This window comes from Perna viridis, chromosome 9, assembly GCF_037379345.1.
Source record: "Perna viridis isolate PV_CMFRI_1.1 ecotype Kerala chromosome 9, ASM3737934v1, whole genome shotgun sequence".
Classification (NCBI taxonomy): domain Eukaryota; kingdom Metazoa; phylum Mollusca; class Bivalvia; order Mytilida; family Mytilidae; genus Perna; species Perna viridis.
The window spans coordinates 41,373,228-41,391,404 of record NC_142453.1 but is presented as its reverse complement, the minus strand read 5'-3'; the positions used below and the strand labels follow the sequence as shown (position 1 = coordinate 41,391,404).

General features: G+C 34.0%; 2 protein-coding genes across 2 annotated transcripts in view; both read left to right on the top strand.

Moving 5' to 3' along the window:
- LOC148608561 (collagen alpha-3(VI) chain-like) overlaps window positions 1-5,214 on the top strand; it is a 59,107-nt gene extending 53,893 nt beyond the window's left edge. Inside the window, exons 16-20 of the mRNA XM_088543600.1 lie at window positions 2,029-2,081; window positions 2,355-2,370; window positions 3,242-3,907; window positions 4,852-4,893; window positions 5,069-5,214. Coding sequence (XP_088399726.1) covers window positions 2,029-2,081; window positions 2,355-2,370; window positions 3,242-3,907; window positions 4,852-4,893; window positions 5,069-5,106 — 815 coding nt within the window. The 3' untranslated portion in view covers window positions 5,107-5,214. The remainder of the gene's footprint in view (window positions 1-2,028; window positions 2,082-2,354; window positions 2,371-3,241; window positions 3,908-4,851; window positions 4,894-5,068) is intronic.
- A 1,100-nt stretch (window positions 5,215-6,314) lies between these two features.
- LOC148608560 (von Willebrand factor A domain-containing protein 2-like) lies at window positions 6,315-8,827 on the top strand. The gene is made up of 3 exons (XM_088545715.1): window positions 6,315-6,784; window positions 7,989-8,132; window positions 8,701-8,827. Exons 1-3 carry the CDS (start codon window positions 6,517-6,519, stop codon window positions 8,721-8,723), a joined length of 435 nt encoding a protein of 144 aa, XP_088401841.1. The 5' UTR covers window positions 6,315-6,516; the 3' UTR covers window positions 8,724-8,827.
- Window positions 8,828-18,177: the final 9,350 nt, after the last annotated feature.

The window sequence follows — 18,177 nt, the reverse complement described above, 5'->3', positions numbered from 1 at the left end:
AATGTCCTTAAGTACTCATCAGTTTTGTGAAAAGGTCATGCCGAACTTTGCGCAGCATCAAATTGACTCCCCCTACCTCTAGCTTCCCACATTAATGTGCTCTAAGTTCCACACCCTTCTTTAATATATCAGAATTAAGAATTTGTAGCAGAGATATCAATGGTAATGTTTTGAAATTTAAATCTCCATGTTGGGATAAAATTGTGTGATATAGCCATGTTTTGAGTTTCGACTGTTATCAACAAGACGACATTCATTATCTGTCAGTGGGTAAAGGCTGTGAGGTCTTTAATTTTGAAAGGTTTGAAGGTTTTAAGTAGGTCAATAAGTGCCAACCTTCATTTATGTTCAAAGACCCTGATGTAGCAAAAATATTGTCGACTATACATTACAAATATTTTGTCGCACAATCAGACAAAGCCCAAAACAACATTGATTTTTTTCTGGAAAACGTTTTACATACAATGTTTATCATTAGCGGTAGACGTAGAAAATAATAGCAGTAATAAGACCTATACTGCTACTGCACTCTCCAAATAAAAGATAATAGAAAATCGTAAATCTGCGCTATCCTCTTTTGGTCTCTCTACCAAAGACGATGAATGTGATCTTGCGTCTATGTACTAGATTCCTAAACCCCACATGGCTCAATACAAACAGCGCTACATACCTGGATTTGCAAAATGAACCAAGGAACCTATTTTTTTAACTTTTAACTTCTATACTCACATGTCTCAAAGAGGGTCTCGAGTCCTGCCACGACACTGGTTACTTCCGTAGTTGAATAAATTCACTGTGGATCCTGAAAAAAATCGAAAGATTTTCTTGAAACTCTCAATTCAAGATTATTATCAGGATACAAGCATTAAAATCCCTTGATTGTTCAACTCTTGATACTTCCATTCCCCGTACGTACGATAAGTATGGTGAATGAAAGAATAAATACCGTACACCTAGATACAAATATATAGTTCTTGGTAGAGATTCCTCATACTTTGTACAAAATAATTCCAAATCATTTTCCAAATATATGGAAAAAGGAGTTTTTAAAATGCTGGAATTTTTATGGACACCATATTTGTCCAACGTGCGTTTGTGCAATCATGCTCCTCTATTTGCTGACCTATTCCGACACTCTTATATTATAAGGCTGACTTCATAACTGATCTGATCCAAAAGAAGAAAAATCGTTGAGCTAGGTCCTTAAATCTCCGTTTCTGCTATATAGATGACGAATTATCGTTAAACAGTCCTAGTTTCGGGGATTTTATAAATCGCATCTACCCTAAAGAAGTTGAAATAAAGGATATTACAGACACTGTGAAGTCAGCCTCATACCTCGACCTTAAGTTTGAAATCGATGGTAAAGGATAACAATTGACCAAACTGTACGACCAACACGATGACTTATTATTCAGAATTGTCAATTTTCGTATCACCTGTGGCTACATCCTTTCAGCACCTGTGTAAGTAGTTTTCCTATCACAACTCATACGTTATGCTACAGCTAGCCATTACCGCGCAGACTTTTTGTATCACGCTATAATACTTATTATAAGCCTTCTCGAACAGGGTTATATTTCTACAAGATTGACGTCATCACAACATAAATTTTATTTTCGTCATCATGAACTCCTGGATCCTAACGGGGTATCAATCTGCACCATCAAACTAATTTGTTCAACGTGTCATAGTTGTTCTTTTCTCTTTTGTATACCCCCGCCTTGATATTTTATGAGCAACTCGGTAGGTGCTTCTAGAAAAGCAGATGACGCTAGTCCTACCGGTACACTTGGTCCATTCTCCCAGTTTTTAGTGGAGTTCGAGTTTACTTTTTTTACTTTTTGTGTTTGTCTGTTTGCCATATATGTGTTCTCTTTGTCGATGTATTGCATTCTCTTGATTTCCGCTAGAATCTTGGTTGCCCTGATTACTCTTAATCAATTGCCACATTTGTTTTGTGTGTCAAAATGAAATATTTCTAACGTAGAGATTGAGTATAATGCTTTAAAATGAGTTCCACTGTAGGTATCATTTCTCTGTTGTATGACTTTGTGATAGTTTTCTTAAAACCGATACATGTAAATGACATATCAAAGTATATTGTGTAGTTTCTCAATTCTGTCTCAAACAACAATCAGTAGAGTTTCTCTGGTTTTGTCCCTATGGTGTCTTGGGTGAACAAAAAGATAGAACAAAAAATATATTAAATCCAATTAATATTGTTTTTGTTTTTACAAAGCTGTAATTATTTTTTAATCTTTTCTTTTGTTGACTTGTATATTAAAAGATGTAGGTTGTATTTGTAAGGAATTTACAATTTCACAATTTAAATAATAATTATTGTATTTCAGGTTGTCCTATTGACAGGTAAGACTAATGATAGTTACCGACAAACTACTACCAAAGAAAAGTAATTAAAACAACCAAAACTTTAATTTAGTACAATCAATAAGAACTGTGAGTTACTCCCTATAATATGTTTGTTATGTACGTTGCTTTCTACTACAAAAAATTGCAAAACCAGGAATTAAACAACCCAAAGTTTTAGATATTTGACTACCAGCCACAACTAAATATTACGACGATCTATGACAAACTTGACGATTTCTTGTCAATACAGCACTAACAGAACAATATTGCAATTAAAAAATAAAATTGTACTTTATTTCTAATGATTTTATCTCTTTATATTATCTTGATGTGTACTTGTCATATATTTAAGTACTTCTCCGTGTCAGAATTTGGCCAATGTGTATAAGGTGCACCCATGAAGGATGAAATCAAAGACATTTTATTGCATTAACCTAGTATTTACACCTGATAACCTCCAGAAATAACCATCGAAGTGTTTATAAAATTTGCCTTTTTAAGATATTTATAGGTTGAAAGGCATTATCGAAAAATGTCGTGAATTTTTCCCCAGTAATTTTAAAATAATGTAAAATTAATATCTTGATATTAATAATAACAGACGCTTCAGGATAAATTCAAAAGCTTTATTTTTGTTTTCTAGATGTATTGAATATATTTTAGGCAAAAAAGACAAAAAATTGAATAATAATGTGCCACCTAGCACACACAAAAGTAGTAGACTTCTTATAAATTATAATTGGTTAGTTTATTTAGAACTTGATATCGTTACAAAATTCATTTTTGTTTACATCATTAAGTATTATTATTATTATTATTATTATTATTATTATTATTATTATTATTAACACTGTTCTTGTTTTACAAGTTACAGATGGACTGCCGATGGGGCCACCAGGAAACCCAGGCCCACCGTCACCGATAAGCAAAGCAAATTGTTTGATTGACCTTGCGTTTGTTATGGATCTATCGACAACTGTAGGCACTGATGGCTACATAAAGCAGAAAAAATTCATGAGAGATGTTGTTGAACATTTAGATGTAGGCCCTGACTCAACAAGGGTAGCCGTAGTCACATTTTCAGCAAATGCAAGCATACAATTCGGTTTTAGTCCTTTAAAGTCTAAAAATGATATTCTCCGCGAGATAAGTAATATTAATGACAAGCTACTCGGAGCTACAAGAACTTATGTCGCCCTTGAAAAGGTTTACAGAAATGTATATGCCCCTGGAAATGGAGAGAGATCAGGTGTGGTAGATGTTGTTGTCGTCCTCACAGATGGTGGTACAAATCCCGCAAGCGTTGATAATTTTTCGCGAGAAGAAGGTAAAATGCAAACTCAAATTGAAGCAGAAAAAATCAAATCGAGACCAGCCTTCATATTTGCCATAGGGATCGGGAATCAAATCGATATCGCTGAATTGAATGGAATTTCCAGTGATCCGGATTCTACATTTACCGTTCTTGTAGACAACTTTAAAAAGTTGGACAGTGATGAAATTAAACAATTGCTGTATAACAGAGTTTGTAAAGGTAATCGTTTTACTTGTTTCTTTTTATATTATAAAAATATAAGTTTAATTGTTGGTTATCAAATAGGTAAATGTATATCATAGCCTAAGGAAGATAAACAATTCGAAATGAAAATCAGCTTATCTATTCATAACAACACATATTTTTAATTGCATAATCATATTGCAAAGAAGGCATGTATTTCGTATACATTTTTGAGATAATTTATGCTACTGAATGCAATGAGCATATGGTTTAAGATGTACACAAATGAATGAGTTAAAACATTGAACGTTTTTGGCTAAAATCTTGGTTCCCTTAATTACTCTTGCAAAACGGATTAAAAAAGTGTGAAACTGACAAAGGCCTTCCTATAATATTAAGTATATTAAAGGCAAATATTGTGAACAACACTTTATTTGATAGAGTAAACAAGGGAACGGAGTTTCTATCGGAATGTGGAATCTGCAATAAAGTTGTTTTAACTGTTAAATGAGGATATAAACAAATGAAGCACATGACGTGATATGTGTATTACATTTGCTTTTTAAACAATGAAAAGTTGGCCGACTTTGTCTTTAAAAAGAGGAGTAACACACAAATTTAAGAGCTAATGAGTCCTTTCATATCATATCTTACAAATCTTTTAAGTACCAGTCCATATTAAATTCAGACACTGCCTGTGGTAAGGTGATTCATGGTGTAGACAAACCCAGACAATGCTTTTTTGGTCTACATATGCTGTATTTTTAGATGACAACAAACCTTTCTGTATTTAGATCAGTAATATAAATTACTGAAATATAAAATTGCCGACGTACATGGTTGTTGGCATCTTTTGTTATCATATTTTCTATTCTTTAAAAATTTATGGAGATTAATTCAAATTATGATTCTCAACCTAAGACAGTCACCGTTAATGAATATTTATGAATTTTCATTTATTTTGGTCTTATAATTTCCAGTGCCAAGGCCGTTTACTCCAAACCTCCCTGTGACAACTCCACGTAAGTAGTTCAAAACTTTGCCAGTGTTTCATATTTTTGTACTATGATATAAATTTGAATTTATTACATTAAACAATATCAATGTACAAAGTGTCACATAAACAATATGTTAATTCTATGTTAATATTTATTACCAGTATCGCTTTGATAAAACGTCTATATGTCTTGTTTGTAGTGTGGCAAGGGGATGATTGCAATTCACGTAAGTCATAAGAAGTAGTTTATTTGCATAGAATAGAAGCCGATATACTTAACGACCATTACTGAGTACCGAGAAAAGTGTAAGGAAATGTTCGATATTTTTTTTTATAAATACAAGAAAGTTATGTTGGTTGTGAAGCACAATATAAAATTTCACTGACAATGAAACTTATGAAAGCTTCATTAGTAAAAATAATTTGTCAAAAATATTAACTTATTATTTTTTATATACAGATATACAGAAAGCCTTGTTATCAAGATTTATGGGTTTGATTCTTCTTCTTGTAATTTTATGACTTACTCCAGTTAGAGTATCTTTTTGTAAGAATGATAAAGAGAACCAAATTTCTAGCGGAAATCAAAAGATTGTAATCCAGGGACTAAGACCAGACTTGGAAAACAGACATACACAACAAAGAACATAGAGTAACTAAAATGATACATACAAAGGAACAAAAGTAAATGATCAACTCGGGTTCCCCATAAACTCGGAGCATGTACCAGGTGTACCGGTAGGGTAAGCGTCCACTGCTTTTCTAGAAATACCCGCCGAGAAGTTCATAAAAAGTCATGTTGAGCATAGTCAACAGAGAAAAGGAAAACTATGACATATTGGGCAAACAGTTTTCATAGTGCAGATAAATACACCGTAACGATCTGCGAGTTCATGATGACGATCGTAAGAATTTTGTAGTAATTACTTAATCTTGTAGCAATATAACCCTGTTTCAGAAGCCTAACTCTATGATTTAATACAGTTAAGCCAAAGAAAACGTCAATAAGATACATATATTTGGAAACAACTGAATTCGCCCTTATGTCAATAATGTTTGACACGTGTCGCTGAACTGCATTATTGCTGCTAGAATATTACATGATTCACTTGCAATATGGCGGTTGACGCTAGCAAAGTAGGATATGCTTACCCTTCCGTTGCACCTAATGTTACTACTGGGTTTTTATTGGAGTTAATATTGCTAGTGCTTTATTTTTTGTGAAACGTCTTTTTCCCCGATCTTAGGGGTGTATATATAATCTTGTTTTATTCGGTTTGCTATACGTTGTGAATTTAGTGTCTTTTTCACGTGTTCACGGATAGGTCATGTTTTTGGGGTGCATTGCTGACGCTCCATCATTTTGTTTTTGCCGATATTTGGAAAATGAGAATATGTTTAAGTGGAAGGTTATAGTACATAGATTTGTTGTGAACAGGATACAAGCTCATAGTTTTAGTTTCGTTTTAGAATGTAAAAAACAGTAGCAGATATATTCTTCGTGTTAGATCAATCAACCAGTATAAATAGTAAAAGCACCAAACATTTTGGAAAGGAGTTGGAATTTGTTACCAATGTAATTGATGACCTTGACATTGGGGAACAGAAAACTAAAATTGGAGTGATAAAATACAGCACCAATGCCCATATGGAGATTTCTCTTGATGAGTACCAAACGAAGGAAGAACTTATAGACAGGGTCCACAAAATTAAATGGGAGGGAGGAGAAACTTACATAGACAAAGCCCTTAGAATGGTCAGGTTGCAGGGGTTAAATCAATGTCACGGATCAAGGGCATCTGATGGAGTCCCACAGATTGTCGTCATTATAACTGACGGACAAGCATCAGATAGGAGTCTTCTTAATGTGGAACTAAAACATTTCCATGCCCAGAACTACATTGTGTTTGCAATAGGTACGAAAATTTTGTTCGGTTAGTTAATAAGAATGTGTTTACGTTATGTATTTAATGCCTTCCAGATGGTTTCTTGGTGGCGTTTCCTTTATTCATCAGAATTCAATTTACAATATTTGTCTTTCAGTTTTGTTTTGTTGAAATTATCCTAGATTGCCTTAAGGAATTTAAAGACTAAATCAGAACTTATATATGTACTAACAACTTGATACGATTGTTGTCATAGAATTCATTAAAATTTAAGATTATCTCGAAAATTGAGGTCAAATCTAAACACCCTTATTTTTAAAACTCCATTAAACACATAGGAATATTTTAAAAGACACAATACTTTCACTTTATCATTAAAGAATCGTGCAGATTCTGTAAAATGTGATATACCTGAAAAAAGGGTACATAATTTTTAATTTTGTTATTTAGTTACTTTATAAGTCTATATGATGCAATGTATGATTATTTATTCAGACATGTCTGCTTTTAGGAGATAACCGACATTGAAAATCCATCCGTTTCTATTGTATTTTAATGTCATTTACAGAGTTATATCCTTAGTTTTGACTTCTAAAGTGCATTCTATATAATTTTATCTCATATAAACAAGGGTTACATGAAAACCTGTTACTCTCGGTTTACTATGATATGTTACAGAAAATATAAAAAATAAAAAAAAAATATTTAGGCTTTCCAAACCATGAATCAAATTTTGCATAATTCTTAGCTGGAGTACTATTTAATATAGCTTCTCACGAGCCATAGCTGATTATATAAATTTATAAGTTTACGTGCATCTGAATATGGAATAGATTTTTATACAACTATTGTTTTCAGCAATAATACTTGACTTATATAAGAGTTTTTTTTTTATTTAATACCTATTATTGAAATTGTAGGGCAAATGTACCTTCGTGGTCTTCGTGTTCATAGCCTTACTAAATTTCCATAATTCCTTTTCACGTTAAGAATAAAGAAAATATTTAAAACTTTTACAAAGAATAAATATAAATTAAATGAATAATATAGGTGAAAAGTATTCAAAATTTAATTCAATACGATTATTCCCACTTTTCGACTGACTCAAGTTAAAGTATACTTTGGATTTAACTCCATTAAAAGTTCAAAGGTCTTGAGAGCTAACTAACAGTGTGTCCAGTAATGTTACATAATCCATATAAAACTGATAGTTTTCCATGTTTTGTTTACGAAGGAGTTGGTCCAGAAATCAATAGAATAGAGCTTGAAAGGATTGCAGGGAATAAAGACAACGTCTACACGTTACATGATGTGCATGGTTTATTGAATATCAGACGGATGTTACTGACCAAGCTTTGTACTCAGAGTACTATCGTTTGTAAGTTTGACATTTTTTACGAAACCATTCATTCCATGTTTATTTCAGTTTCAGGTTTGTAAATCTATGTTACTGTTATATTTTTGTTAGATGCTCCACTTGTTTCTTTTTATTAATCTGTTTCTTTGTTAAATCTGTAATTATCGACTTTTTTTCTCATTTTCTCATCCTCTCTTTGATTTATTTCAAAATCTTAATGTTTATGACGATTATAATTACGATATATTTTATTGATGTTGCTTACTTCTCGTGTTTTGTTAGAAAAAAATATATGCGTTACTAATCAGTATGGAACCTTAATGGTTCAAACATGTGCTTTGAAATAATATGATGCACCGAAAATGGTTTTAGAAAACAAATGAATTGATGAACAGTAAAGAGCTTTTAATATAAGTTTGAAAATACATTCACACCGTATTTTTTTCCAAAATTGTACAAAAGTAAATCAAGAGAGCCACGATTCAAACGGTAATTAATAGAACATAATCCAAGTCAAATGACTAGACAAGGAAAATAAACACACACCTTACAAGAATTAAGTATGTTTATAATTATTTCATTATTGTAGATTCTTCAAGAATGAAACCTTGATACAGCTCGGAGTTCCATACGAACAAAAGACGACAAAGAACATCATCAATGTCTGGTTCTTTGACTTTGTTTTTATTATTCTAATAAAATGCATGCAAAACGTATTTTGAGAAGTGCTTCTTAAACATCTACCCAAAAGAACTTTAGATAAAGGATACTACACTGTAAAATCAACCTCATATTTTGACCTAAACTTAGATACCGATGGTAAAGGAAAAATATTGACCAAACTTTACGACAAACGTGCCTGATGTACTAGACATACTTTATGTATCGCGCCAGACATCTTACATGTAGGCTTCTGGAAGAGGGTTATGTTGCTACAAGATTGATGTCATCACTAAAGAAGTTGTATAGTCGTCATCATGTACTAGTGCATCGTTACGGTGTATCAATCTGCACCATGATAACTTTTTTTTTCAACGGGTCATAGTTTTCCTTTCCTCTATCGTCTGCCCCGGACTTGGCCTTTTATGAGCAACTCGGTGGGTGTTTCTAGAAAAACAGAGGACGCTTAATCTACCGATCCACCTGGTCTATGCTCTGAGTTTTTAGTGGAGTCTGAGTTGCTCATTTACTTTTGTTATTTTGTATGTATGATTTTAATTACTTTATGTTCTTTATTGTGATTGTCTGTTTTTCATATCTAGTCTTTGTCCCCTTTGGATTATATTCTTATGATTCCCGTTAGAATCTTGGTTCCCTTGATTACTTCTCAGCATAATTCATAGTTTTTGCTTACTTCTTGAATCCTCATGTCAGATGCTGCCCATATGTACAGAAAAAGACGGCTCATGCGCAGTCGTGTATTCATCATTATGATATAATTTTGTGAAGAAAGTAGTTTCGAAGGCGCAAAGTGAATAAAAAAATAACAACCGGGGTACGAAAACAATACGTCACTGTCCCCTGAGTGTTATATAGAAAAGGAATAGATAAGGTAATACGCAAAAAATGCAACTTTTATACAGATAGTAGATGCATAAAGAACACCAAAATGTCTTCAATAAGTGTAAACACATCTTTAAGGAAATGCTAAATTACGACAACAAAAGAAATTTAATTCTCAGTTACAGAACGATGGACTCCTTTAAATAAACAAAAAAGTCACATAACGACACGAAGAAACATTAATGACCACAGATGACTGATGACAGTTACATTTCTCCTTAATATAAGGCAGAAATTGAAATGAAACAACAAATAAACACAGCAATAAATCTCATTCATTAAATCCAGTTCTCGTTCATGGAGTACCTCAATATGCCAGAGTGTTTGGAGCAGTTACATCAAGTACTAAATAGAAAATGCAATACAAATGTACTACATAGGGTTACAATTAAGGGACGAATAACTGTATTTGTGAAAGAGTAATCAAGGGAACCAAGATTTTATCGGTAATCAAAAGAATGTAATCCAGGGACAAAAACCCGACATGAAAAACGGACATACACAACAAAGAACATACAGTAACTAAAATCATACATACAAAGTAACTAAAGCAAAAGACCAATTCGGGCTCCACTAAAAACTAGGAGCATGGACCAGGTGCACCATTAGGGTAAGCGTCCTCTGTTTTTCTAGAAACACCTGCCGAGTTGCGCATAAAAAAGTCAAGTCCGGGGTAGACAAACGACGAAAGGAAAACTATGACCCGTTGAATAAATCAGTTTTCATGGTGTAGATGAATACACTATAACGATCCTAGTTCATGATGACGACCATAGAACTTCTGTAGTGATGACTTCAATCTTGTAGCAACATAACCCTGTTCCAGAAGCCTATTTGTTAGAGTTCTAGCGCGATACAAAAAGTCTGCGTAGTTTCGGCAAACTCTGGCATAACGTATGAGTTGTGAAATGAACACTCCATAGGCAGGTGCTGAAGGGATGTTGCCACAGATGAAAGGAAAGTTGACGATTCTGAATGAAAAGTCATCACGTTTGTCGTAAAGTTTGGTCAATAGTTTTCCTTTTCGATTTCTAAGTTTAGGATAAGATAAGAGGCTGACTTCACAGTGTCTGTAGTATCCTTTATCTCAAGTTCTATGGGGTAGATGCGATGTATCAAATCCCCGAAATTAGGATTGTTTGAAAGATAATACATCATCGATATAGCGGAAGCTGAGATTAAAGGATCTAGCCAAACGATATTCTTTCTCTGGGATCAAATCGGCTATAAAGTCAGTCTCATTAGAGTGAAGGAATAGGTCAGCAAGTAAAGGATCACAATTTGTTTCCATTGGAATGCCGACCGTTTGTTGAAGAACACGTCCACCACACTGGACAAATATGATGTTGATTAAAAATTTCAGCATTTTGAAAACATCTTCCTCTGTATATTTGGAAGATGATTTGGAATTATTTCTTACAAAATATGAGGAATCTCTACCAAGAACTATATACTTGCATCTAGGTGTACCATCTTTTTGGAAAAACAACGATGTATAATGTTTTTAAGGGATTTTAACTGAGTATGTATGGATTCTTGTGGAGTTTAGGAATCCAGTACATAGACCGTAAATCACAATCATCGTCCTTGGTAGAGAGACCAAAAGAGGATAGCACAGATTTATGGTCTCCACAATCTCTTCTTTGGAGAGTGTGGTAGAAATATAGGTCTTATCACTGCTTTCATTTTCTACGTTTACCTCTGATAGTAAACATCTGATGTAAAACTTGTTGTTTTTGGCTTTATCTGCTGGTACGACAACGAATTTGTCATGTATAGTAGACAATGTTTTTGCTATATCGGTGTCTTTGAAAACTATTGTAGCTTTGGCACTCACTGACCTACTAAAAACTTTCATTCGTTTCAAAATGAAAGATCTCACGGCCTTTAACCACTGTGACAGAGAATCAATATCTTCTTGTTCTCGTTTTATTCATTTTCTTGCATAGTCCTCGACGGCATCCATAAGAACGTTAAAGTTATAATTCCAATTTATGGAGCGTGGTTCACGCTACTTGGGACCTTTAAAAAGGATATTACATTGAGATTCGTTTTCGATTATGGTTAAATTTCCAGTAACGACGTGACCAGAAGAGCCATATTTGAATGGAGAGTCTTCAATCTCGAATTTCTGCAATAGCCTTTTATAGTTGAAAATTTTAGATGCAATAGGAGAAGTATAGTAATATGAAATAAGTGGTATGGATTTGTCTTTGAAATATGGGGGAATTTGTTGGTGACGTTTTTGTGTTGGAAGATGTTAGCCAAATTAATTGCATCTATACCTTTGTTGACAAACGGTAGTGGAAGAAATGATTGTTTTTCTTCTTCTTGACCTTTCACACAAACTGATTTAAAGAGTCTGTAGAAATCAATATCCAAAATGATGACAACAAATCTGCATAATGATGAGGTGGGGTCAGAAACAGGAGTGTCAAAACTTGTTTTGTAATGAGAGTGTAGTAGAGTGAGAGATATAGAATAAAGTTTCATTCTAATATGATGAAGTCCAAGAGGTTTTTGTATGAAAGGAAGGAGACCATCTATGGAGACATCATGTAACTTAGGTGACGTATAGTGGCGATGGCCATGACTCCTTTCCCGTCTCGGATTTTTGTCAAATAAATTCATCACATTTTTGCGATTTTTATATTGGCTTGAAAGGTTTCCTATACTTTTGATGTTGTCATTGAATCCGTAAGGTATTGCAGTACCTAATTTGCATATCCAGTACTCCTCTCTTTCCCTACGATAGTTTTTACTTAGAACGGGACTGTTTGTAGGATGGTAATTTTTTTTTTCTAAAATACGAAGCTTCATAGAGAGGATTGAATGATTGTTAATTAAAGTGTTGATAAACTGTCGGGAATTTGGTGGTGTTAATTCCCGAACGATGACCACACATTCTTTTGTTTAATCGTTCTTGCGTTTCTCCGACATGTACTAAACCACATAAATTGCATTCTAATCCATATATTAAGTTTGTTGATTGCAACTTAAGTCATCGTTAGTTCTTGTATGGATGGTTTTGTTTGTAAGGGAACTGGAGAAGTAAGAGTCATTTATAAGAATGTTGCATGTTTTGCAATTTTTAATTCCACATTTTGATATGGTACAATGCGGTTCGTCATCGTTGTAGTCAAATATATCGTTTAAAGTGATGGAACATGGTTTGATAATTTTGAAATAGTCAGAATTTTTGTACTGGAATATATGCTCTGCAGACTAAACGTATGATTGGGTAATTTTAGTTGAATTGGTCGGGGCACTTTCCATACCAGATATGAGTGTGATTCCCATCTGGGGACACCGCATTCTTACAAGACAACAGAGTGTCCGATCTGCTGCCATGTTTGGACCTTTGTATACTGGGCGACGTCCGAGCCAGTTTTTCTTTCATACCTCAAAATTTATATACCTCACTGTGAGACTGAGTCCGTGCAAACTTTAAGGACGATCGTTGTTTGCTTTATAAATGAAATAGGCAAAACATTGAACGTTAAGCGATTTGTGTCTTATATATTCAGAGGTGCAGAAAGCAATTTTATCACATACACTATCTTCATACACAAATGTTTGCTACTTTGAATAAACGTAATGTAAAAGTAAGTTCATAGTCCGGGGCAATAACTAGTTATAGACGTGGGATGATAATCGTAGTTTAGTTCGGTTTATTGAAAAAAACATGCCTATGATTATACCAATTGAAATGGAGTTTGACATGTATGAGGTAGGTGATGATAATACTCAAAGATATATCGAACTTTAAACGGTTGAAGCAATGGAATTGAAAAAAAATCTTAAAGTAATAACATAAAAAATATAAACGCTTTAAAGTGTCTGGGACATTAAGTTTCAATCACTATAGACGCCTCTACTATATTTAAAGTTATTTGTTACCATAAGCGACAAAATTGTTGCAATAAAAAAAATTCAAATGTTATTGAGTAAATTTATTGCTTTTTCTGTCGATATTTCCACTTACAGTTTAAACTATTGTTGAAAGTTATGCATTCATATTCAAAGGCATAAACACGGTTATCACGTAGATGATAATTTCAATATCGTTCCGGTACTAGCCTTCGATTATTTCTCGGGCGTAATATTGGAGTCTCGAGCTGATACATAGGTTGATATGGAAAATGCCATGCAATAAATTTTAATTTTCAAGACTTAGTGTTTCGACTTACCAACAATATCATATGTTCAGCTCACGAAATCATACTTTTCGCAATTGCAAAGTTCCAAGTGTACGACATCAAACTATTCATATCATACTAAGTTATATCGATGTCTATATTGTTAATTCACTTCTAAACGGCAAAGTGTACGTTGCTTTGATAAGCTATAATATGAGCAGGAATATAGATTCATATTTTTGTTTAGCATGCAAAGAATGAGTAGCAGACGTTTTCTTCTTGTTGGATCAATCATCAAGTATTCTAAGCGTAACTAACTTTAAAAAGGAGTTACAATTTGTAGTTGAGGTAATTGACTCACTTGACATTGATCAACAGAAAACTCAAGTTGCAGTGTTGAAATTCGGTAGCAATGCATACATTGAGTTTAACCTCAATGAGTTCCACACAAGAGAAGAACTTGCAAACAGAATTATAAAAATACAGTGGAAAGGAGGAAACATTTACTTAGAAAAAGTTCTTAGGAAGGTCCGGATGCAGGGGTTAACTCCTAACTCCAACATTTTCAAATGTTAAAGACAATTGCAGAAATTCAAGATTGGGGCTTTCAAGGCTAAACGACCTGACTGTTCTTGCAAAAACTCTCCATTCAAATATGGTCCTTCCGGTCACGTCGTTACGGGAAATTTAATCCATCGAAAACGAACCTCTACGTAATATCCTTTCCAAAGGTCCCAAGTACCGTGAACCATGCTCTATAAATTAGAACTATAACTTTAGAGTTCTTATGGATGCAATGAAGGACTACGAAAGGAAATGGTTCAGACGAGAACAAGAAGTCATTGATTCTCTGTCAGAGCGTATAAGGACCGCAAGGTTTTTAATTTTGAAACGAATGAAAGTTTAAAGTAGGTAAACGAGTGCCAATGCTACATAAGTATTCAATGAATCCGATGTAGCAAAAACATATGCTTGTCAGTTATGTTGTCGTTCCAGTAGACAGAGCCCAAAACAACATTATGTTTGTCTGCAAAACGTTTCACATCTAATGTTTATTAACAGAGATAGACATTGAAAATAATAGCAGTGATAAAACCTATACTACCACTACACTCTCAAAAGAAGAGATAGTGGACAACCATAAATCTGTGCTATCCTCTTTTGGTCTCTCTACCAAAGACGATGATTGTGATTTACCGTCTTTGTATTGGATTCCTAAACTCCACAATAATCCATACAAACAACGTAACATAGCTGGATCTGCAAAATGTACCACCAAACCTCTTTCAAAACTTTCAACTTCTATACTCACAGCTGTCCAGCTCCAGTCTTACCACAGCACTTGTTATTCCCAAAGTGGTATTAGTTCAACGCGGATCCTGAAAAATTTGAAAGATTTTTTGGAGACCCTCAAATCAAGATTATTATCTGAATATAACAGCATTAAAACCTATGTTTTTCGACACGGTATACTTCTTTTCCTCATACCCAATTAAAATCCCGACTCAAAAACATAGTATATTGTTGTTTATCAAAGAAATGGTACACCTAGATATAATTATATAGTTCGTGGTAGAGATTCGTCATACCTTGTAAAAATAATTCCAAAATCATCTTTCAAATATTCAGAAGATGTTTTCAAAGTGGTGGAATTTTTTATCAACAACATATTTGACCAGCGTGATGGACGCATTTTTCAACAAACGGTCGGTATTCCAACGGGAACAAATTATGCTTTTCTATTTGCTGACCTATTCCTACATTCTTATGAGGCTAACTGATCTGATCCGAAAGAAAGAATGTCGTTTGGCTAGATCTTTAATTTCAGTTTCCGCTATATAAATAACATACTATCGTTTAACAATCATAGATTCGGGGACTTGATACATCGCATCTACCCCAAAGAACTTGAGGATGCTACAGACACTGTGAAGTCAGCCTCATTACTTGACCTACACTTAGAGATCAATGGTAAAGGAATACTACTGAACAAATTTTACGACAAACGTGATGACTTGTCAACTTTCCTTTCATCTGCGGCAACATCCCTTCAGCCCCTACGTTGTCATATCACAACTCATACGTTATGCCGGAGCTTGCCGCGCTAGGACTCTTACAGTTAGGCTTCTGGAACAGGGTTATGTTGTTACAAGATTGAAGTCATCGCTACAGAAGTTTTATGGTCGCTATCATGAACTTGTAGATCGTTATAGTGTATCCATCTGCGCAATGAAAACTGATTTTCATTGTTCAATGTGTCATAGTTTTCTTACCCCGGACTTGACTTTTTAATGAGGAACTCGGCTGATGTTTCTAGAAAAGCAGAGGACAATTACCTTACCGGTGCACCTGGTCCATGCTCCCAGTTTTTAGTGGAGTCCGAGTTGCTCATTTGCTTTTGTTACTTTGTATGTATGATTTTAGTTACTTTATGTTCTTTGTTGTGTATGTCTGTTTTCCATGTCTGGTCTTTGTCCCTGGATTACATTATTTTGATTACCGCTATAACCTTGGTTCCCTTGATTACTCTTTCAGGAAATATTTGGAGAAAGGGAGCAAAACATTGCATGAAACCCCAGTAATGAAAACATTTCTAAATCAACCTCTGTTTGAGAGGAGATTCATTAGAGACCGACGTTGTGTCCGCCCCTGATTTATGGGGTGAATGAAATCTTGATTTTCTACAAATTATACCCAAGAGCTTCATACAGTCTGAATCAAGTCCTGTTTTGACATGCCACAAAATTTAATGCAGCACATTAATGAATAAAAGTTTTCAACGGAATGGAGGGTGGTCTGTGGTGGGAAGTTTATACCATTTGATACTGTATCACAAATATTCAGGAAAATCTTTCTGATGACGTCTATATAGAATATAGACTAGAAAGGATGTATGGCTGTATATACCATAAATACCAATTCATGACATATTTCGTATTTCTAACTTGAAATGTCACCTAATATAACGAGAATGTATATGTTGAATAAAAGATATCTACCCTACCGAATGAAAAATATTATCTCAAGGCCACCAATGGGCCTTCAATTAAAAACAAGGAAACCCTCACACTACAAGTCAGAATGAGGGTGGCCCCAAAACAACCTACTATACACAAGTAATAACCCCATGATCACTCTTGTTACTGTATATTTCTCATCGTATTATGTTGATATAAAAGCAAACTATTACTTTGTAGTAATATAATTATTCATTCCATTCTTACAATAGTAAAAGTGTTAAAAAGCTCAAAGAATAAATTTCATATAATTATGATTGTTTTTGTCACACCAGAAAGTGAAAATGATTGTTGGTTTAATATAATATCGGTCCTCTTTTATTCGACATGCATTTACAAAGCAAATGTTAATAAGCAATCCTAGGCTCCACTTAAATCTGGGAAAATGAACCAGGTGCACTCGTACGGTAGGCATCTTTTGCTTTTCTAAAAAAACGGAGAGTAGCTCATAAAATGACATGTCTGACGTAGACGAAAGATGGGAACTTTGACACTTTGAACAAATATGTTCTTATATGGTAGAGATGGATACACCAATAAGATCTACGAGTTTTTGATACCATCATCAATTTTTTGGGGGATTTGTAAGAAGTCTAGCACAGTACAAAAAAAAATAACTTTATTTTGGCAAGTTCTTGCATAACATATTACAGTTGTGAAATGAATACTGCGTTTGCAGGTGCTGAATGGGTGTTACATGAGTAATCTTGGAGACTTAGCAGAAATCGAAGGAATATATCCCTTTTATAAAGCCTAGACAGGGGAAATAGACATACACAAAAAAGAACACGGACTAACCAAATCAACAAATCAGCAAAAACCAACATACACTCCTTCAAAAACTAGTGCATTTACAATGTTCACCGGGAGGGTGGGTATTCGCTGCTTTTCTAGAAACGTCCACACAGTTGGACACATGATTGATGCAACACAATTTAGGAAAATTGACGAAATAAAACGAGTAATCATCGCGATTTTCGTATGATTTTTTTTTATAAATTTCTCCTTTTCCTGTTATATCAAAGAGTAAGTCAAAATAGAAGTCTGACTTCAAAGTGTCCTTTAGCTGAAATTACTTGCAGTAAACAAGTTGTATGATATTTCTATGTCTATATTTATATAGATGCCACCCATTCAAGCTAAACGATGTTTCTTATTTTGAATAATATGAGCCCAATGTCCTTTCACTGGAATTCCGATTTTCTGTTGAAAACACATCTTCAAAATTAAACAAATATATATTTGCACAGCTTCATGTTTGTTTAAGATGTATATTAACTGTTGATGTGTCCATTTTAAGAAGTCCTTCTAGCCAAGGTTTGTTATGTGCATCATCAAAGAATCCCA